This window comes from Drosophila arizonae, chromosome 5 (assembly GCF_054131065.1).
Source record: "Drosophila arizonae isolate 15081-1271.41 chromosome 5, UAZ_ARI_1.0, whole genome shotgun sequence".
In the NCBI taxonomy this organism is placed as follows: Eukaryota; Metazoa; Arthropoda; class Insecta; order Diptera; family Drosophilidae; genus Drosophila; species Drosophila arizonae.
The window spans coordinates 6,600,464-6,623,872 of NC_142925.1; the positions used below are offsets into that span (position 1 = coordinate 6,600,464).

Consider the following 23,409-nt stretch of genomic DNA (forward strand, 5'->3'; position numbering starts at 1 on the left):
ACCATTGAAACAAGTGTATAATGAAAACGAAACTCAAACGAACGGAATAAAGTTTGTGAGAATTACGAAAGTTCTGCGCCGCAGAGCCGTGTGGCCAAACGAAATGGGAATCTTATTAAACTTGGCTGCTGCTTGAAACTCGCTGAGCTGCTGCATTATAACACATTTAAAGGGGCAGTGAAAGGCAGAGACAGATAGAGAGAGAGAGAGAGAGAGAGAAAGAGAGAGAGAGAGAAGGAAAGTGAATGAGACAGCAAGAGGAAACGCGCTCACTGTAACCGAATATCAGTGCACAATTGCCAACGTAGTTTTGCTCTGCCACGCCACATCGCGCCCCACTCGTGGCCCTTTTTGCTCTTGCCACATTCTGTTGCACTTGAGCCGATGCCGAGTAAAGTTCACTAAAGCCAAAATAAACGACATGAGCTAATCGCGTTGTCGTAAACTTTTTGCGTCCGACATCCCATTTGACTGTGTGGGCGTGGCACTATTGACAGCCAACACTGGCGCCACCTTTGATGTGAAGCCAAAAGCTGTCTATATACATATAACATATATCTTTTATATATATATGTGTGTATATGTGTGTGTATGTGTTTGTGTGTGTGTATATATTATTTTTCTTGTGCGCCCGCTGTCAGAACTACTTGTGGCACACTTGAATGCTGCAGCAAAAGAATTGCGCCCAACACATGCAATTTGTGGCACATAGCAACACACACGGACACCTGTCAGGTGCGCCGACAAAGGAATACACATGCAATTAGACACTTCAGTGTCAAAGTGAAGGCAAGCCGAGGGTCTGCCGCGCGTTGTTTCGCTCTCTTTCTATCTCTTTCTCACTCTCAGCGTGTGGCTGTCTGTCTATATTTCTTGGTGTTGCTGCCTGTTGAGGGTGACGCTTAAAGTTGTCAGCTGAAGCGAAAGCCAAAGCCAAAGCCAAGCCAATGCCAGGTAAACCTAACTTTACTTTATACATATTCTTAAGGTATATACATATTTATATTGTAAGAAATTTAACGCCAGTGAAATGTATGTAATAACAAAATTTGAGTTGTTATTTATATAAGTTGTCCAAGTTAGGTAGAAGAAAAATAGTTGATATATAAATTTAATATCGAAATATAAATTTAATATCTAAGCTTGAATAAAATTATAGGTTAAGGAACAAATATACATATGACTTCAGATATGTATATACATACATTTATTCATATATTCTTTAGGGGCGTTCTTAGCTACTATCATTTTCATTTACTAAATAAAATTTATATGGATATGTCTTTCTTATACACCTTTCTCATATCTGCTTCCAATCGCCTGACCATTGAAAATTTTCCACACAGTTTAATGCTGCAGTTCAAAATAAATGAAATCAACTCAAATGATCATTGGCTATAAATTGCAAAATTAATTTAAGCTTAAGCACATTAAAAATAAAAATCAAATCAAATTAAATATACGTATAAATCAAAAGTAAATCAATTCGAAATAAATGAGTTTGAAGAACGTTTCAATTGATTAACAAATTAAAAAGTAATTAAGTGCACACTTCACATAAACTCAAGCGGGCGAAGCTGTTAATTTTTTAATTAAAAAGCTACATGAAAGAAAGGCGTGAATAAACGCTGAGCTTTATATATATACATAAAGTGAAAGCAAAGACAGTTATTTGAAATTGTAATCGTTAAATAAAAAAAGGCCGAATTTTTTAAAAGAATTTAAAAAGAAATTAATTTATAATAGTTATTTTATTAATTGTTGTATATAGAATATATAAATCAAAATATTTTGGGGAATATAAATAGATAACAAAGGAATTTATATATATTAAATATATTAATACAATATATACAATATATATAAAGAACATATTACATACATATGTATACAGAAAATATTAACTTAATAATAAAAATATATATATCCAAACATTTTTACATTTTGAGCAAAAGAAAGTAGATGAAATTCTTCGCCGCATTGAATATTGTTTAATAAATAAATCATGTAAATGATTGCTTAATTAGATTAATGTAAGGAGGACCTATTTATATTCATATTTATTTATGTTTATATTTACTACATGCATGACATGTAATCAGCTTTTATATTAAATCCACATTAAGTCCTAATCAGATTCTCCGTTTTTGCTTTCGTGTCTCTGATGCTTTTTAAACGACCATTTAAAGTCGTTCAAAAAGCAAACGCAAACAATATCTAGAGCAACCCACTAAACAAGCCATTTGTGTGCATGTGTCCAAAGTAAAGGGAGTATATAGGCTTAGTGTTATTTGGAAAATAGTGCAGACATGAGGCAATAGAAGATTTTAGTGCTGCAATCACGAAGCCTTGCCATTTCTTGATTAACTTTACATCCTCAGATCCTTAAAATGTTTAAAGATGTTTAATATTGAAGCGAATATCTACATACAATTAGTTTTCCTGAACGAGTATTATGTAGTCAGTCATTGTCACTCAGCATAATTTTCTTACTTGTTTTCAATTGGGTCAGCTATTGTTGTTGTTTTATTTCACTATGTGGTGTTTTCTTTTTATGTTGGTTTTATTTTATTTTGTTGTTGTTGTTGTTGTTTGTTTTGCAGTTAGCTCACAAATAGAGCAGCCATTGGACAGCATTTTACTTTTCACATTTCACATTTCGCCTAGTTTTCTTGTTGGCTGCTCGGGAAATTAGCATTAGAGCTCATTAGCATTTCCTTTTATATGCTAAATGCTGGCACTCAAAACAGCATTCAAAGCAAATGCAACCACTGCCAAGTTCAAAAGTGAGGAAAACTCAAATGAAATCTGAATGAAAACGAAAAACGAGAAACGAAAATGTCGAAAAGTGAAAACCCAAAATGAAAATGAGAATGGAAAATGGAAAATGGAGAATGCGAAATGGCAACGCTTAGTGTGAAAGCGAGCGAGGCACCAAGCTAAAACTATAGCAGAAAATAAATAAAAAAAAAAAAAAAAAACACAAATTAGAAGCAAATCAAAATGAATGCCAGATGAGAGCAATGAAAGTAAAAGCAAAGAGTCTAGGAGTGTGCCTGTGAGGGAATATACGACTAGTGAATACCCTATAATGCTGCGATACTTGAGATGGTTTTGATAGATAAGGAGATATGGGAGAGCCGACTTAAAAAATTCTAATTATAATGGCCTGTCCATCATTCATAAAACTTTCCTTCACATAAATGCCTAATATATGTTAGTCTTGCAATTATTTTCTTAAAATTCTATAATAATTATATAAAATATATTCTATAAATGCATTCTCACAGAAAACAATATACCCACTTTAAGCATTCACCAAATGCTGCAGGGTATTGTACAAATATGTGAATGGGCGCAAAGCAAATGTGCTGCAAAAAAAGTGTAGCATACTTTCTAGGGCGCGATATTTTGATTTTTATGCTTTTGGGCTGTTGACTTTGACGGGGCGCGTTTAAATGAAATGAAATGAAAATGAAAATGAAATCTACTTAAATTAATGAAATCAATTTCAGTTACTGCTGCTAGCCATTTGCTGTCTGTTTGTTGCCTGCTGCCGATTGCTGTTGGCCGCCGTCTCCTGCCTGCTGTTTGTTTGCCCATTTGCTTGCTGTTGTTTTTCGTCAGCCACACACTTGAATGTTTTTGTGTTTTACAGCAAACGCTGTGGTTGTTGTTGTTGTTGTTGGGCTGTGAAGCTGTGATTGATTGATTGATTGTCTGTCATTTTGAATACGGCAAGCCTGTCGCTGCGTCGCTGGCCTAGTTCAGTGTAGCGTATAGATTTTGTCTTCTGTTTGCCTTTGGATTTATGGCTAAATGCGTGTAATGAATGTTGCGCAACAACAATGCGCAGCCTTATTAATAACGAGCGCTTCTCCTATTGTCGTTGTTGTTGTATAATAAAATCAAATAATAAATAATATACAATGGCTCAGAAGCAGCCATAAATATCAGTTACGCGTATTTTATTATCTGCAACTGAGCCGAAAATGCTGAACAGGCGCAAAAATCTTTGAAAGCACTTGATGTGCCATCCGCCTCCTGCCAGAACTTTTGCTACGGATACTGCTGCTGCTCTGCTACGGATACTGCTGCTACTGCTGCTGCTCCTGCTCCTGCTCATGCTGTCATTTCGTTTGCCTTATTGAATTGTTTGCCATATTCCCCATCGGATTTGCTGGCACGCGCGCGCGTGCCTGAGACTGAAGTCCATGGCATTTATTGTCTGTGGCGCGCAAATAATTATGTCTATGTTTAGGCTACGGCTTTGGCTTACGCATTTGGCCATTGGCTTTCGGCCCTAATGAGCTTTCCATGTTTTTACAAATTTTATTGCCTGCACTTACCAATTATCGTGACGAGTATCATCAGGCCGAGCAGCACCGTTGTGATGGCCATGCGCAGCAGCTGCGTGAAGTCATCCTCGGCCACTTTGCTGGCCGTCACATTGATCGCTGCGCTGCCATTTAACAGCGTCCCGCTGCCATTCACCACATCGCCAAAGATGCCCAGCCCCCCCGTCTCGTTGCCCAGGCCCTCCAGCAGCAGCGTATCGTTCAGCAGCATCGCCCCCAGGCCGACAGCCACATTCGTATAATTATTGTCCGCACTTTTGCTGCCATCGGCATCGATCAGGTCGATAGCCGCTTTGCTGCCCAGCGCCCGATGCGCCGCCTTGGCGGTTATGCGCGCTGCAGCCGCCGCCACCGAGGCGCTGGCCGCAGCTGCTGCCAGCGCTGCGGTCGCCAGCGGTGAGCCAGGTGAGCTATTGGGGCTGGGAAAGCTCGGCGAGCTGCTGTTCGCATTGTTCTCCAAGGCAGCCGCGGCCGCAACAGCTGCCACAGCTGCCGCCGTATTCGGAAAGTCGCCATCGTTGTAGTATTGACTGTTGTTATTGCTGTCGCCGCCATTTAACTGCGGCTGCTGCTGCTGCTCCTCCTCCTGCTCCTCCTCCTCCTCCGCCTGCTGCACCATATCCTCATCGGCTGGCTCGTCGGGCCGCGGGTCGGCTATCAGATAGGCCTTGCTATCCATGCTGTTGGCTATGTAGATGTAGTCCAGCGCATCTGCAATTGAAATTGAAATTTTATTCGATTAGCTATATCAATTTAATGAGACTTAATGTTGCCTATGTGAATGTGCTAAAGGTGCTTAACTATTGATGGATTTTTGAATATATTGTAATTTGTTTAGTAAGCACTTAATTTTCTGTAACTTGTATAAATCTAAACTGGGTTAGATTCTACAGCCTCTGAGAGGCTGAAGTCTTCGCTGCACTCACATTAAAGGGCTCACGTTCTTATACCCTACACTTATTGAAAAATTATATGCTAGGCATTAGGCATAGGTTTGTAATATGCAACAGGAGCATTGGGCTGCATGAGTGGCAAATAAAAACAAAAGCCAAATTCGGGTGAAGAATGCTCTAAATGTCTCGAATGACATTGAAGCGAAGCCGAAAAGCTTCTGAGTGAAGGTATATGGCATATTTTATTCATTTTGTCAAGTTTATCATTTTCTGTTCAATAACTAATACCATAATCGATAGTTTATATCAGAAATCGATAACTTAAATCATAAATTGATCCATTATATTATATATCGATAATTACTAATATCATAAATCGCTAGTTTACATCCCAAATCGATAACTTAAATCATAAACTGATTATATCAAAAATCGATCATTTAAATAATAAATCGATAATGTATATCTTAAATCGATAGGCAAATCGATTAATTTTGGTTTTCACCGTAATTTGACATAACATTTTATTTATTTATTTATTTATTTATTAGAGATATTGACTTAAAGATAAAAAGTTTAAATTTACTTTAAGAATTTCTGCAAATATATATTTTTATGTGCTACAGTTTTTATTAGCTATTCGATAAATAAATTGAAAATTTCATTTCATTATTAAGCATGTTTGACTGCCATAAGAAATGCAAGTTATAGGTTTACTGTGTTACTTTATGTAAGCAATATGCATATGCATTGATTATTTGAAATATTGAATATCTCATCTCCTCCGTCCCCAAATTGTCAAATACTAGAGACTTGTACTTTGGCTTACATATATATACATACAAGTATATGCACATCTGTATACCCATCTCTACACATCTCTACACACATATAACATTATCACGCTCTGAAAATTTGCTTAAGAAAATCCCTCTAGAACAAAGTTCAAAGTTATTCAATAACTAATTTCGCATGGTAAAGCTCATAAGCGCAAGCCAAGCCCTAAAGCTGCATAAACTGCGCAGTAAGCAGAATGCGAGCTAATGTGTGTCTGTGTGTGTGTGTGTGTGTGTATATACATATATTATTCACATATATCAGCTGCTCTTCTCTACATTACATTTAGGGTATCTGCTAGTCACACACTCCCGCCTAACTTGCTCCATCTACCTGCAGTTAATGAGTTAAGAGCCCGCATTTAACATATTTAACAAATTTATTTAAGTAAATGTAATTTAAATGCAAATCGAGTTTGTAATGGCTTTAAAAACTTTTCACTTAGAATTTAGCTGCAGCTACTTATGATTATTAACTATTTCTTGTTGTTGTTGTTGTTGTTTTTGTTCATGTTACGTACCATTAAAGTTGGTCGCTCGCGCCATTCTTATTGCAGTTGTAGTTGTTGTTTTTGCCGTTGTTGTTTTGTTGCAGGTTAGAGGGTAGCTGGCTTAATTGCAGCCGCAGCGGAAATGAGGCGAGTGAGCGTAGACGGAAGCGGAAGCGCGACTATGCGACTATAGCAATGGCAATGGCAATGGCAATGGCCGGGCAGAGGCGACAGTTGAAGCTACTCAGACGGCTCAGTCGTTGCTGTTGTACGTACATGATGATGATACACACTCACAGAATGAGTGAGTGAGAGGGTGGGAGAGAGAGGCAGCCAGGCAAGCAGGCAGGCAGGCGGGCGGGCGGGCAGGCAGGCGGGTAGGCGGGCAGGCACAGGCAGGATGTATTCTGTTAACGAGCTTTTGAGTGTTTACACGAAGTCTCGTTTACAGTTTTCGGCTTTCACTTTTCTTTTGACAACTTTGCTGCTGCTATTGTTGTTGTTGTTGTTACTGTTGCTGTTACTGTTGCTGTTGCTGTTGCTCTGGCAGTGTTGTATACGTGTGCTGTATTACCAAGCTCTGCCTGTACTTTTCCTCTTTTTGCACTCCCTTTAAGCTCTTCCGTTTGTTCGCATGTGTTATGGCTCGTTTATGCGCTATTTTCATATCCTCAAAGTGAATTTCACATCCGCCAGCAACATAACTCAACTTCACTTTACTCTCTAGTTGTTCTCGTTGTCGTTGTTGTTGCTGTTGTTGCTGTTGTTGTTGTTGTTGTTGTGAACCTGTTGTGGGCGTGGGCCAGCATGGCCCGCATTAAACCGCATTCGTTCGCCCAGCTGCAAATGGAAATTCAATTAGAATAAAATTATGTTTCTGTTTGTGTTAGCTATCAAAATTCAAATATTTTACAGCTAAATAATCCTAATCCTATCTAAAGTCGTCACAATTTATTGCACATATATCAATTTCCTGCAGCAAGTGCAAATGAATTTGAATATTTCTTTCACATTTGCTTGTTAAATAATTTAGCGTGATTTTTTTTTTTTTACAATTACACGCGATAAATAAAAATGAAGGCGGGCATGCCACTTGTTTTCATTTCTCAGTCACAGTCGCAGTGCTCCCTACCCCATCACACACATACACGCATGAATGTATGTATGTGTGGCCGGAAGTTTGCGTGCGTGCGACAGGCGCCATCGCTAGCGGCAGCTCGCTGCAGCCATGAAATAAATTTAAAACGCATAAAAAAGCAAGCAAGCAAGCAAGCATTAAGTAAGAGTGTTCGAATCGAGAGTGCAGACCAGTCGGTACTCTATTTGAGTGTCTTGGGTATCGAAAAAGGTATTTAGTAAAGAAAATTAGTTTATTCTAGATATGCCTAAGTGTGGTATGCATACCCATTTCACTATCTACAGATTTTATAGACTTCGAGCTATGCGAAATAAAAGACGATTCATCATCCAATACCTTCAATATCTCTATATTCTCGGTAGGTATTGTATATATGTTGTATATTTATCTAGGGTAAGTGTGTATACCAAATTTACTACCTCTAGCTTTTATGATCCTCGCTAAGAGGATACTCGTAACCTGAATATAATGCGTGTTTGAAGAGGCATTGAAAAATATAATAGTATTACTATGTGTATGACTTAGGAGAGCGGTGTATACTAAAATTACTATCTATAACAAAGATAGTCTTTGAGTTATGACAGAGAAAAACAAAGTCTTTAAGCCAATTTCCACAGTTATAGATGAATGAAGATATAGAGGAAAAGCTATGCATGTTCAAATTAGAAACTAAAAAGACTATAATGGAGAAGAAAGACTAGGAAATACCCTATAACGGCAGCCATAGGAGCAGAATAGAGTAGGTATTCGAAAAAGACAATATTTTCATTCTATCCAGACATTGTCTGATTAAATATATAATAATAATAATATTTAGATCTCTCTCATGTCTTCGAGTTATGGCAAATCCTTCAATTAACTTTTATTGTACCCTTGACTTATATGCACTTTTAGGCCTACTTAGGTACACTTCTCACACTTTAACATAATCCATATACCTTCCTTCGCACAATTTCAATGAGTGTGTGGGGCATAAAAATGTGGGAAGCATAAAATCGTAGAAGCCAAGAGCAGAGCAACGGCAAACGTAGTAAAATGTCAACGCATGCTTATGTGTGTCTTCTCTCTGTGTGTGTGTGTGTGTGTGTGTGTATGGATAGTAAATGTAACTGTATAGCATGTAATACTTATATAGTTTATACTTATATATCTATATGTACAACTATATATATCTATGTTTATCTAGTATATATTGCGGCGCCATAAACGCGTCGCGAAAATGTTGCATGCGTAATGTGAGTGCCGTCTATCGCTCGGTTTATAGCTCACATAAGGCTACCATCGACTGTGGCAACAAAAGGCGCTTTGCTAGCCCCACCCCCTCCCCCTCAGCTGCTACTCATTGCTCTGCTTCTACATGCTGAGGTAGACTCTATAACAAATAGTTTGTTTGCATAGCCCCTAAAGATTTATGTGATCCGCATGGCTGCATGTGCTTAACTGAGGCAATTAGCAAGTGTGATATATATTTTGAATGCCTTTTAAAGTAATTGCTGTAAATGAATTTATGGTGAAGTGGGCCACGAGAAAGATAAATGGATGATATGTCATGTGATACAGGTGGAGGTAGAAAGTGAGAGAAGCTGTAGATAGTTGGTGAGAGGCACGCAGATAGAGAACGAGAGAGATGAAAAGGGAGATGGGGAGGAAGAGTGATAGAGAGATTGTAACTGGAAGACAGTGGTAGGAAGAGAGACATACATGTAAGTGTAGAAGAGAGAGGTATGATGATAGAAAGGTAGAGAAAGAGAGACAGTAGAGGCATCAATCTCGCTATCTCTCTTTGGACCTCTCTGTCACTCTCTCTTCTTAGAGAGATATTGAGAAAGCGAATGATTGAGGTAGACAGATGAAGAGAGTGAAGTATATATGAAGAGTTAAAAGAAAGAAGAAAAACAGAGTAGAAGAGTGGGAAAAGAAGACAAAGAACCGATCTTGGAAAGAAGTCAATAGATGAAAGGATAGATGATGCTGAGATATCTAGTCAGACAGACTGGCAGACCATCTACCAGGATTGAGTCAGAGATGACTGCCTCAACAGCCTTCCAATCCTTCTATTATTTTTTGTAGTAGAAATATATACATACAATTATTTAGCAGACATTGAAAATTTCTGAGGCACAGTAAACTATTCCATATGAAAGAACATTAAAAGTAAATGTAAATGATTTCTGAATAAATGCTTTGTCCATGCCAGCAAAATTAATTAAAAGAAAAAAAATTAAAATATAACTCAAAGTCAAAGCCAAGTTTTCAAACATAAACATACTCATAAATTCTTAGAAACACTGCAGCTATCAAAACTGCATTTATAATTGCCCAAGAGCGCCACTCAATTGGGAAAGTTACTTTTAATTAGACTTTTCACTCTCTAAATCTAAGAAAAAAGCATTTCAAATGGAAATCATATTCATTTTACCGTTGCAGCTGCATTCGACACATTTAGCATAAATACATTTCTGTTTTTTTTTTCCTTGACTTATTTCCTGGCCTGGTTTTAATTGGGCTGCTCGTTTGACGCATTTTGTGCATGCATGTCAGCCAATTAATATGCAAGTTTTGTGCTTGCACTTGTCAAATTGGATTTGCGTTTAGTTTTGGGAACATCGTCAACTCTGCTAATTAAATGCAGCAAAGGTAGCTGCTGAAACTAATGCTGATGCAGATGTTGATGCTGTTGCAGTTTGCCAGTTGCCATTTGCCGCTTACCGCTTACCGCTTGCCACTTGCCACTTGCTCTTTGCATCGTCTCAATTGCAGCTTCAATTGCAGGCAAGGAGCTCATTAAAAGTTTGCATTAGTTAGCACACAAAACACATGTACTTTAGCTTTACCTGTTACCCTTTATTTCTCTGCTCGCCCCCTTCACCCACCCACCCTCTCTCTCTCTCTCTCTATGTTTACGTATTCATGTGGCAAAACAAGTCCTGAGCTGATTGGCAATCGCATTCGCTTTCGAGTAGCTTCTTTCGACTAAACAAGCTACGAAAAAAACGTAGCATACTTTGCAGGGCTGTCGATTTACCTAACGTTCGTGCACGTGCACAGACTTTAGCTGTGCACTGATTCAACACAAATAAACACACACACACACTGACGCACACTTTCATACATGCTCACCCACACACATACCTTTACCTTTGCCGGCATTTTCCCTGCGCAAAATTTTGTTGCAATAATTTTGCATGTTTAAATATTAAAAGCAAATTGCTAACTGAGCGCTTTCACCTTCAAATGACAGGGGAAACAACAACACCAACAACAGCAACTAGAACTGCAACTGCAACACTTTATAGTGTAAGTATAGGCAAGTCTGTGTGTGTGTGCGTCCCTGTAACTAAACATTTTCAAGTTCAAAGTCGATTTAATGCGGAAGTTTATGTCAGCCATGAGATTTCAAGGCAACACACAGGCACACAGACACACACACACACACACACACACACTGTGGCTATATGTGCTGCGGTTGCAAAGTGGCATACAGCAAGGGTATTCGGGAGCTATTGTGGGCGGGCCTAAGGGCTGAACTGCGCCTCAGCATGGGCCTGGGTCTGGGCCTCCGCCTCAGCCTGGCCAGTTGCGAGCGTGCGGCGCGCGCGTTTGAAGTGCATTTGAGTGTGAAGACGACACATGTCATTTAAATGCACACCTGTCTACGTGTCAGTGAAGCTGTGCATGTGTGCGTGTGTGTATATACATATGTATGTATGCGTGTGTGACTGTGGCTATGCAGCTGCCGAGTGCACTTGTTGCGGTTGGCTAGTAAGTAGTTCAGCAGCAGCGCGAGCCACTGCGACTGCATTTATTATGCATGTGCATAGCTGTAATTGTGTGCCTGTGTGTGTGTGTGTGTGCTTCGCTTTTTATAGCTCATCGTATATTTATGCAGCTTGGCCTCTAAGCTACGCATGCATTAGCATTTTCCACTGTACTTTGTTGAACTACAAGCTTGGCCTGGCCCCACAGCGCACAAAATTCATTTGTTTTTGCTACAAACTATAGATATATATATCTAAATGGTATTACAAAGTAAATCCTTTGATGTAACAGATTTTGATGCACTAGAATTTTTATAAATATTTAGCTTAACTTTTTAATACAGAGTATTACCTAATATAGAGAGTATTATGGATGTATGTGACTCAATTTTTTTTATTTTTTGTGTTAAATCATATCATATTATATATTATCATAATTTTATTTTTTATATATTGCATTATAATTTATTTGATCAAATATTAAGTTTTTTAAATATTAAAGAATTATATTGAATTATGATTTTTTTTTATTTTTGCATTTTTGTTTAAAATATTAATATTTCTTTTTAGAAAGTTATATTCATAATAAAATTATATATTTCATATGCATATAACTAATAATTAAAAATTGCAAATAAAAATATTTACGTTTTTTATTTTTTATATATTTAATATAACTTTTATATATTTACAAAATGTATTATTCTAGTTAAATTAACATGTATTTATATTTTACTTTTAATTTCTTTGTTTTTTAGATTCAATATTTTTCTATTTAATTTTATTTTATGTCTAAAATTTGTTTTATTTATATAATCATTTTTATATTTATATATTATTATATTTTTATTATATTTTTTTATTATTATATTTTTTTATTGTTGACTTAATGTTTTTAATTAATAAAACAGTTAAGTTCCTTTGATTTTTTAAGTTTAAGGCATTTATTATTATTTGCTTGAATTCCAATTATTTTCAAATATATTTTCTATTCACTTTGATAACTTTTAGCTTTGCCTAATCAAAAATGTTTTTCTATTCCGCTCACACCATTGCTTTGGCCACTCGCTTTTATATCCATCAACGTTTATTCGGCATATCAAAGTGCACTTTTGAAAACGCTTTTGCAAAACGTTTTGCCTTTTCTTCGCCGATTGCAAATGCGAATGAAACGGGAAACGTATGCGGGGGCGGGGCAGCGCAAACGAAACCCCAACTAGGAAAAACTAAAACTAAACTAAACTGAAATAAAATAAAATAAATTGCATGCATTTCTCATTCGACGCTCGATTTCATTCACAGGCCACAAACACACACAAACACACACTCATACACTTATACATACATATATATATATATATATATATATATTTGTGTAGTTTATATAAATGGGCGAAAGGCAAACATGACCAGACATTTATCAGTTGTTCACATGCATTCAAAGATACTAATGTACATATTAGTTCAGCCCTGTAAGTGGCTATGCAGCAAGGCCTGCCCGCCCCTGCCACTGCCTCAGCCGCTGCCGCTGCCTTTCATCCCATTCAAACTGATTGTGTGTGTGTGTGCGTGTGTGTGCGATAGCTCTGGGTTCCTTTTTGCGCCATTTCCGCTTCATTTCATGCGCCATTTTTCTCTATCTTTGCACTCGAGTGTTTGCGCCTTGTTGCCATGTCCCGGCAAAGGCCTTTCATTGCCCTGACTGTAGTAGTACAGTTGTTGTTGTTGTTGGTTGCGGTTGCAGCTGTTATGTGTACAGCATCCCTCACTCTTCTCCCTCTTTCCCTCTCCCTCTCTCTCACGCTTACTGTGGCCATTGTTTTTGCACGCTTTTTGCAATTGCTTTTGCCAATCAGTCTACTGCAAATAATTTATAACTTTTGCGCCTGGGCCTTGCCAACTTTTATGCCCCCGTTCGGCTCTCTCTAGGCTGGTTCAATAAATATCACGTATACGCTGCACACGTGGCCAACACACATTTCACACATCCAATACGCATTTGTAATTAGTTTAGCTCTAAATACATTCATGCATTCACACATACACTGCAGAGCTATGCATGTACCTCGCCCAGCTCTTCAATTATTCAATAATAATGCAATCGACATTTTTTTTGACCACAGCAACAAATTACGTACATTGTAAACAAGTGACGGGAAGCCGACACACAAACACACATACATCGAGAGACAACAGTTAACTGTCGCTGCAGTCAGTCAACCATGTGGCTGTCTGTTCGCTGCACCACATTGCGTATACGCAATGCACTATATAAATATATATGTATGTATATTTATACAGATAGTGTCGATATATACAAACATTTGTCTGTCCACATTTAAATGCCAGCTTATTTTGCAATTTTAACGCGTTTGCCCTCCACACATACACACACACACACACATACAAAGAAATCAATGCAATAAAACGTAAATTTGCATGTGCAAAAATGCAATAGCCGAAATAAGTTGCAGTTGCAAATACATTTGTAAACCAACTGAGAATTTGTTGCGATTGTAAATCGTTTAAATAAAAAAAAAAAAAGAAAACATTCAATTGAATTGCAATTTTTTATATACATATAGAGATGCTCGTATCCAAATTGATATCATAATAATTCTAATGAAAGTAGCGAGCGGAAATTGATTTAGCTAGAAAAGCGCTTTTCCATAGAAATTATTATTGTTATTTATTTTATTAAAAAAAAAATAATTTAAATGTTTGGGCATGCATAATAATATGGGATTCGATTAGGCATGTGTTGTTATGTATGCATAAATATTTATGAATTTTTAAAATTTGTGAAATGAGCCACCAAGGCTTGGCTAATTTTTTTAAAATTGTATTTATATAACAAAAAAAAAATTATAATAACAAAAAAAAAAAATATATATATATATAAATAAATAAAAAAAAAATAAATTAAAAAAATACAAAACATATTATATTTAAATTAAATAAATAAAATTATAAAAATAAATATAAATTAAATTAATATAATTCTATATATATTTTCTTGCTTTGCCCATGAAATTCCTCTACCTACATATTCATTTTCGATATCTCTATAGTTGATACCAATTAAGCAGAGTATTACAATCCAAAGTCACCCAGAGCCCATTGCACAAAACCAATATGCCCCACATGCCCATTTGCCAGAGCATATGAGCAGACATATATGGCGTAATCTACATCAAAAGTAAAACGCAGCTCAATTAAATCTTACTTCACTTCATAAATACTTGATGTTGACAATTGTGAGAGCGCCGTCCAATTGCATTATTCATAAGCCGTTTTCCATTAAATTTTAAAGCTTTCTTTTTATGGTTTGTGTTTTTTTTTTCTTTTTGTTCGTCTTTCTTTTTTTAATTTATGCGCTGAAAATTCAATTAAACTTCCTGACAATTCTTTACAATATTTTTCTCTATATATATGTATGTGTGTGTGTGTGGATAAAGAAAATTGTTGCCTTTTAATTACATTTCAGAAATTCGCATGCTCTAGAGCATGCACAAACAAAGGCAGCTACGCTGTCCCTTATACCATATACTATATATATATGTATATATGTATATATATATAGCTCTATGTATATTTGTATATTATATGTGTATATATGTATTTGCGCTTTCTTGAACGTCATGCCACATGATAATAAATTTCCGCATGCAATATCCTGCATTTAAATAACACTTCCTGTACACCGTCCTAGGCCAAGGCATCCGTCGTCCATACGTCAGCGAGACACTGAAATGAATTTATTTTCCAACAGCTACCTACATAGCATAGTCGGCCCCTTTCCCCTCTTGCCCTGCTGCTGCTCTGCTGCTCTGTCGCTGCCGCTGCCGCTGCTACTGCTGCATTTTCTCATTGAGCTGAAGCAGGCATCTGTCCGGGACGTGGTTTATCCCACTATCCTGCCCCCCTCCCCCCTTCTAGGTCAGTTCATTTCGCGCTGAATGGCTGGCAAACGCACTCGGCTTCATTACTATTGCGCCCAGCCTCCCCAGCTTCCAGCTCACTCTCTATGCCACGCCCCCCACTCTTCTATCTATTGCCTGCTCTGCCACCATTTGGCACTTCATCGCAGAGTGCGTCCAAAATACAAATAAAAAAATAAACAAGTAAGAAGGCTCCAGTCGAGACTGCTCGACTAGGAGATACCCTGAACCCTCCAAACTGATATTCTAATCATTCTGGACTTCTTTTATGCACACATACATACACATGCACGTATAAGCACGCGCTTTGCAAACTGCGCAGCTAGCAGCGGCTGCGCTTGGGCTGCACTGCAGTGTGGGCAATATAACGAGAATTTATTTGTTGAATAATTTCTTTTGTAGACATACGATCTTAATGAAACTTTTAGAGCGTAATCATATGGCTTAAATGTGTGTACATTTCAAAGCACAAGTCTCTAGTACTTGAAATGCGTTTTTTACAAATTGGGGGCGAAGGGGGCGTGGTATCCAAAATCTGTAAATTACAAAATCTTTGTATCCATTAACTTTATATACAACGCAAATTTGAAGTCTCCAGGTCTAAAAGTGTTCAAAATAAGCTGAAAAAACATTGTCGATTTTTCGATTATTCTCGATAAAAAAGTTATCGGATGAGTTATCGAAAAAATAAAGCAAACTTGTACTGCCTATGGTATACACGAGTATGCTTGCCAAATTTCAGCTCTCTAGCTCTTATATCTTCTGAGATCCTTTTGCTCATACGGACGGACGGACGGACGGACAGACGGACAGGGCTATATCGACTCAGCTCGTCGTGCTGATCAAGAATATATATACTTTATGGGGTCTGCGATGATTCCTTCTGCCTGTTACATACTTTTCACAAAACCATTATACCCTGATTTCCCATTTTCAATGGGTTCAGGGTATAAAAAAGAGAAGCAAAAACAAATTGTAGTAAAGGCCAGCTCGGCTTTCGCTTTGTTTTGGCTGTTGCCGACCGCACGCATCAGCAAAGATGTTGGGGCCTGGATGGCGAAGGGGGAGGCGTGGCTCTGGGGCTTTTGAGGTTCCGGCTGTTTGGCCATCTTTACCACACAATAAAAATTTATGAGCCGTGTGCGTGTGCGCAGCCCTTTTTCGCCTTTCGTGAAAGTCGCACAACATTTGTGAGGCGCGCATAAATTTTATATGTGCCACAGCTTGACATGCTTTTCGAGCGACCCTCTCTCTCTCTCTCTCTCACTATCTGCTCCCTCCCTCTCTCTCTCTTTGTTTGTTGTCAATTCCGTCTCACACTCACTCTGTAGATAGCTGCAGGTAATGCAGTCTCGTAAATTCGTAGTACTTTGGCTCGCAGCTTCATGCAATATGCATGAGTAGACAAGGGAATGGGGCGGGGGGCTGGCTGCAGCGAGAGAAGTTTAGCTGGCAAGCTGACTGCAGCCACTTACAGAAATGCTCCAATCAATTAGTCACAGACCAAAGTTGTGTAAATGCAATTAAAGTGCAGTTTTACTCTTTGATTTTTGCTTTTTTTGCTTTTTAAACTTGAAGCTGCTGCCAACAGTGCCTGCTAAACGTATGTGCGGCACATAAAAAGATGATTTTATGCTCTTGCGCACAATTTGGTTACAAAGATTTCACACACAACTGTCTGGCTGTCTGTCCGTCTGTCTGTCTGTTGGCGACATGTGCTCTGCTGTGATTTCTTTCTCATGCAAATAAACGTGAACTGCAAAGCACGTGGCGCAACGAGTGAAGATGGGAGCGAAGTCAAAAGCTGCTGCCACTCAGTCGATCGATGTGAATGTGTGTGTGTGTATATGTGTTACCATTTAAAATTGCCAGGCAACCTGCATTTGGCGTTTAGCCTGTCAAATGCGACGAGACGAGCAAAATTTGTCACAGCATCCAAACAAAAAATAAAAATAAAAAAACAAAAAAAAAAAAAATTTTACGTAATGATGTGACTCAAATTAAATCTGACAATTTTCAGGCTGAAGTCTTACGGCAGGTGAGTCAACTCTGCATGTGTGTGTGCGGGTATTTCTTTTAATGTGTTCAGCAATGAAATAAGCCTCAATTGATGTACGCGTATATTAGGCTAATGCTAAGCTGTCTTAAATCGCTGCAAAGCAGCTGTAATATTAAATGGAATTTATACTTTGTAAATTATTTTTATTGAATTATATTAGGATCTTTGCCCTTAGCAGCGGAGCTTAATCAGCCTAATACAGATTTATATTTTCAAGGAACATTAATTGAGTGGAGTCTCAAATCAAGTCTGACAAATCTTTTGCTCTCCCTTTTTATCCCACAGGTTGCATTACTGTATTATATAGCTCTCATATAAAATATAGCACAAATGAAGTTCAGGTAAATTAAATATTTTTTATTTTTAGTATATATATAAATAAAAATTATATATACATTACAATTTTATATTACTCGGATTGAGTTATTCATAGACAGCTATAACTTTGAAAAATGTTAAATAAATTATTTTCCTATTTTTCAAATATAGCTACACAATATTTAAGAAACTCTATTAGTTCAAATCCTTATCAAAATTTGACAACAAGTAGTCAATAATCTGACAGACTTTGAAGTTCTTTGCCTTCGAACGCGTTTTCCTCTTCTACTCTACCCGTTCTCTCTCTCTCTCTCTCACTCTCTCCTTCCCTCAGCTAAACTTTGATATATCATATAATATTGATGAATTTCATTGTAAAAGGGTCTGTAAAATTTCTTCAAATTTGGCAAAATTTATATGCATGTTAGATGCTCGGCACGTGAGAAGTCAAGTTAAGTAAATGGGATTTATATTTCATGCTTGACCACAAGCTTGATGAGAGCAAAGTGAGAGAGAGAGAGAGAGAGAAAGAGAGAAGGAGAGAGAGAGACAGAGTGAGAGCGAGAGTTACTCGAAATCATGTTGCCCAACGAGGCTTTGATTAAAAATTTATTAATATTTAACTTTGTGCACGCATTGACAACCAACTACAACAACAACAACAGCAACAGCAGCAACAGCAACAACAAACAACAAAGTGTATTCAACTAGCAGCTACTTTGCATAATTGCAAAAATAATCGGGCCAAAAAAGCGTCGTCGAGGTCTTAAATGAAGTTGTTAATATTAATGAGGAAATTTTTCAGCTTGGCAGCAGCGACGTCGACAGCAGCGTCGACAGCAGCAACAGCAGCCGTCACAATGTTTGGTTTTAATATTGTTATTAATCAGCTTTTAATGTATTTAATTAAGTTTTGCGCTGCGTCAAATATGTTGAAAATTTAATCAACAAGCTGCTGCTGCTGCTGCTGCTGCCTCTGCTCCCTCCGCTGCCTGCGCTGCTGTCCGCTCTCAGCTCAGCTCGATTTTGGCCCAACAAATAATCATTATGGCGCATAGGAAAACCAACAGATTAGCAGTGCGCCACGCCCACACTCGCACACAGCCAACACCGCCCTCAAGGGCTGGTCGAGTGAATATTATTACCATGCCATCAAACTTTTATGGATAACAACAAAAAAGTTTTCCAAAGAAACGAAAAAAGGAAACTTGTTTTTTTTTTCTTTTTTCTGGTCTTCGTTTTGTTGTGAATTTCAATTTTCTATTGAAGAGAGGTTGTTGGGGTTGGGGGGGGAGTGGTCTTGTCGGAGCAACATGCTTGACACTAACATATTAGCCAGCGCAGCAGCAGCTGTCCCATGTTCGATCATGTCCAGCACTTGTCAAGCCAAATGCGTTGCTCATTTGTCTGTGCCTTGCCAAATTTGCACTTTATTTAAGCAAACTCTTGTGTGTTGCTCCTCCTCCCCCTCCTCCTCCGGCTATGATGCTCAGCTGCCGCATCTACGATTTTTCATCTTTATGCGCTGTCCGACGCGCTTAGCAATGGCCGCTGGGCAGCGTCTTAAATGCGTTGGGAGCGAGAGAGCGAGAGAGCGAGCCTCCAACATCCGGTTGGCGTTTATCTTTTGATTTGTGTTTTGGCTTCGTCGCCTGTTGTCAGCCTCCAATTTTTTTTTTTTTTAGTAGTATTTCTTTATTTTCTTTTTCTTTGTTCTGCTCTTTTTCTCAAGTGTTTACAAGTGATTTGCTCCTGCTGCTCCTGCTGCTGCTGTGCCTGTGCCTGTGCCTTGTTATGCTTTTAAGCAATGGAATTTCAGTCTTTTGCCTTTTGCGAAACGAAACTTTTTCAGCGACAGGAAAACCCAAATGACTCGAGTGAATTGCGCTTCCGGCTGTTTTGCAGCTTGTTAGCTTTGAACGTTCCCAATTGAAATCGGCCCCGACATATTGTATTGTGTGTGGGTGTGTGTGCGTGTGTGTGTGTGTAGGTGACGCCTTTGCCCAGCAGCTTACAACAATTTTTTGGCCACTCATTTGCATTTCGGGGCAGGAGGAGTCGCCAGTGCATGACTAAGAGATGCCCTAAATGTTCTGCCTGATTTGCTCTGTTCAATTGATTTCGGCCTATATTTAGAAGGAGCAGAGCACAAATACAAATATAAATACCAATAATATCCAAAGATGTATATTAAATATGTAAAGATTTATGAAGCATATCGTAAGCCTGAAATGGGTCTTATTACAGTCAGCTGCCTACTGCTTTTGTAGTCTACTAGCTTTGATTGGGTCGCACACTGTAGATACCTACAAAAGGAATTTTGTATAATCTATATACACTTTTGAAGTAGCTTTATGAAAAATATGATGCTTGCAGCTTTTGTAGTCTTCGAGTAATATTGAAACAAGCCGATATATTGATTTTCTCTTATATCAGAGGAAAACAGTTGCATTTGGAGATTTGAAGCCTATCTTAACGCTGGAAAACGCTTTATTAGAAACCGTTTCTGAAATGACTATATACTGTGTCAACTATGATTATGTGGATAGTATGTGGAAAATGAGTTTTGTATAATATATATAGGCCTTAGAAGTAGCTATAAAACGAATATGATGTCTTTATCTTTTGTAATGCTCGAGTTATGTTAAATAATCGAATTCTCAATATGGATTTTGAAAGATATTGAGGAAATTAGTGGAATTAGATGATATATCAGAACAGCTACAATAATCTTTTATCAAAGGTATATAATAGTATATATTTAAATACAAGTTAACATTTTGATAGAATATTCATACACATGAAAACCGAGAGCGGTTCGATAAGTTTGCTGCCAAGTAAATGATAGATATATAATAATTTAACTAATTTAATTTGTAAATTTTTAGCTTTCTATGCTTATAAGACTTCAAATTATATTTAGTAAAATAATTCTTAAATTTGCATCGTTAGTTTTGCTCAGCCATCAGAGAATTCTTACTCTATAAGCGCCATCGTCTGCCTTTGCTTATCATCTATTTCTGGAGGGGAATTAATCTGCCTTGATTACCCATTTTCAATTGCTTTGGAGTATAATAGAAATCGGAAACTCTTCGATATTCAAATCTACGAGCGTAGCTCAATAATTTCAATTTCAATGACTCTTAGCGTCAGTTAGACCTATTTATTTCGATGTATTTGCTTCTTTTTCTACTTCTTCATTGTTCATCTAGTCTGGGTCTGGGCAATCAGCCAAGTGTGCGAAAATCGATGAGCAGACAATGCAGAATGCCTTCACTGTTGGCAGCAATATTAAAGATTTTTGAGCTAACGGTGAAGCCGTGTCGCCGCGTCTGTATTTCCATTTTATTTGGACGCTTTATTTACTTAATGCGCGCACTCGAGTTGACGACGCTGGCGACGGCTGCCAATGCCAATGCGCCTGGCGCCTGACGCTCGTAAAGTCCATGAATCCCCCGGTCCCGGAAAAGGGGGAAAAACAAAAATAAAAACTTGCATCCAGTCGAAATTAGTTGCTGCAACCACGCCCCACACCCCACGCCCCACGCCCCGCCCACTCTGTGCGCCCGTCGTGTCTAGCGAATTTTTTGGCCTAGTCAACTGACAACTTGACTCTGCGGTCGCTAGCCATTAAATGAAATTGTCCTGCACTTTGGCCTTGCAATTGTCGCAAGCCCCAGCGAATCTGAATCTATATTAGATTTAGGCGAAAACTCAAAGATATCTCCAAGTTGAAGTGGAAGGTCTATGGCAGCTGAGCAGCTGCCTTAACTAATTCAATTTCTGTTTCAATGCTTTGGTTAGCTTAGTTTATTGTATCACAGGAATCGTTTGACTTGGCTTTACTTCGCTTCAGTTGGCTTATTGTACTCTATGGAATAGGAAGAGAAGAGAGAAAAATTTTACCCTCAAATTTCTTAAATGAAGCTTAAGAAGGAAAAAATATTATTGATAATATTAATAAATCTATGACTGTAAGCTTATTGACCGTCTGGTGAGCTCTGTTAACAACAGAGAGTTTACATTTTCAGCTAACATTCATGAAAATTCATAAGAACTCTGCTTAGATCATCTAGGCGGGTATAAAACTCTATGCTCTGTAAAAACTCTGTTGTCGAATTTACAGAAGCGTCATTAACATTGGGCTAACATTTCAATGCCTTCTTGTTTGTCTGCGTTTATTGCCCATTTTAGCTGCACTTCAATTCAACGAACAATTTATCCACATTTCTGTGTTTATAGGTAGGTAGAGAGAGAGAGAGAGAGACAGAGAGAGAGAGAGAGAGAGTGAGAGAGAGATAGAGAGAGAGAGAGCGAAAGAAAGAGAAGAAGAGAGAGAACGAGGGAATCTTAAGTATAGCCGTCTGTGTGAGTGTATGGAATAAAATTCGATGGCATATGAAATGCAGTCAGCATATGCAAATCAATCGCTTACACACTCACACACACACACACACACACAGCCACCCACACACCTGTATAAACACAACTATCTGACGCTCTTCAAGTTCAAGGAAATCAGATGCTTCGAAATTTCTTGCAATTCGATTCGCAAATGGGTAGAGAAAGCCTTCGCTGGCATACTAAGTGCCGTCGGGGCAGAGTACGTGGGTTGTTTCAACAGCTTGATATGCGATAAAATGTTATTTATTTTGTTATAAACAACCCTCGTCCATAGACAAAGCGAGAATGAAGCCAACAACAAATGAAAAGCAAACTTGTGGCTTGACATTGATGAATGCACGATGAGATTTATGCTGCATGCCACGGTGTGATATATATATATAAGTATGTCTCTCTCTCTCGCCATACTACATAAATATATATATATATATATATATATATATATATATATATATATATATATATATATATATATATATATATATATATATATATATATATATATATATAAATTTATATGTACGTTTGTATATGTGTGGGTATAAAACTCGACGGTGTCTATGAGCTGCCACTCATTTGCTCACACACACACACACACATACCGGCGCGCTGGCTGTGCTGTCTGGGTGAAATAAATGTTAAGTATACGCATAATAGGCGCCACAACTACAATGCTCTGTCTGCCTCTTGTGTGCGCTAGGTGTATGTGTGTGTGAGAGTGAGTGGCTGCATGTGTATATGTGTGTGTGTCTTGCTCATTTACGCACTTTAAGTCGCTGGCTTAACACGCGTCTCTGCCTTTCTGCTGCTGCTGCTGCCGTGTTTACCTGCCCGTCAGCGCCAAGCAAAACAAAAGTAGAGCAACAGACACAACACTCATACGCCGCGTGGGCCCCCATTGGGTCATATATATGTAGATATATATATATGCCATTTACTCACCCGCTCGCTACACTTGCCGCAAAGGGACATCATTGGCTAGTTAGCACGATTGTTGGCAATAACTAAAGCTATTCAATACAGTTATATATATATATATATATGTATATATGAAAGTACTAATTAAATTGATCTGCCCTGGGATATTGGATAAAAGTTAAGCCCTAGGCTAAGCTAGGCAATAAAGGGGCGTTATGTACCACTTATGTGTTGCAGACGCTGCTAAATGATGGCTAAATTTAAGCCGAGCAACGGTCGATAGTTAAGGCTAACG

At 38.0% G+C, this 23,409-nt stretch overlaps 1 protein-coding gene across 2 annotated transcripts in view; it reads right to left on the minus strand.

Annotated features, from left to right (window-relative positions):
• 5-HT1A (5-hydroxytryptamine (serotonin) receptor 1A) overlaps positions 1-23,409 on the minus strand; it is an 87,151-nt gene that overhangs the window by 44,435 nt on the left and 19,307 nt on the right. The window contains exons 2-3 of one of the 2 annotated variants that reach the window (XM_018011725.2): positions 6,609-7,418; positions 4,350-5,069 (exon numbers count right to left, since the gene is read on the minus strand). In XM_018011725.2, coding sequence (XP_017867214.1) covers positions 4,350-5,069; positions 6,609-6,633 — 745 coding nt within the window. In that variant the 5' untranslated portion in view covers positions 6,634-7,418. The remainder of the gene's footprint in view (positions 1-4,349; positions 5,070-6,608; positions 7,419-23,409) is intronic. The other variant, XM_089471546.1, reaches the window with a different exon arrangement.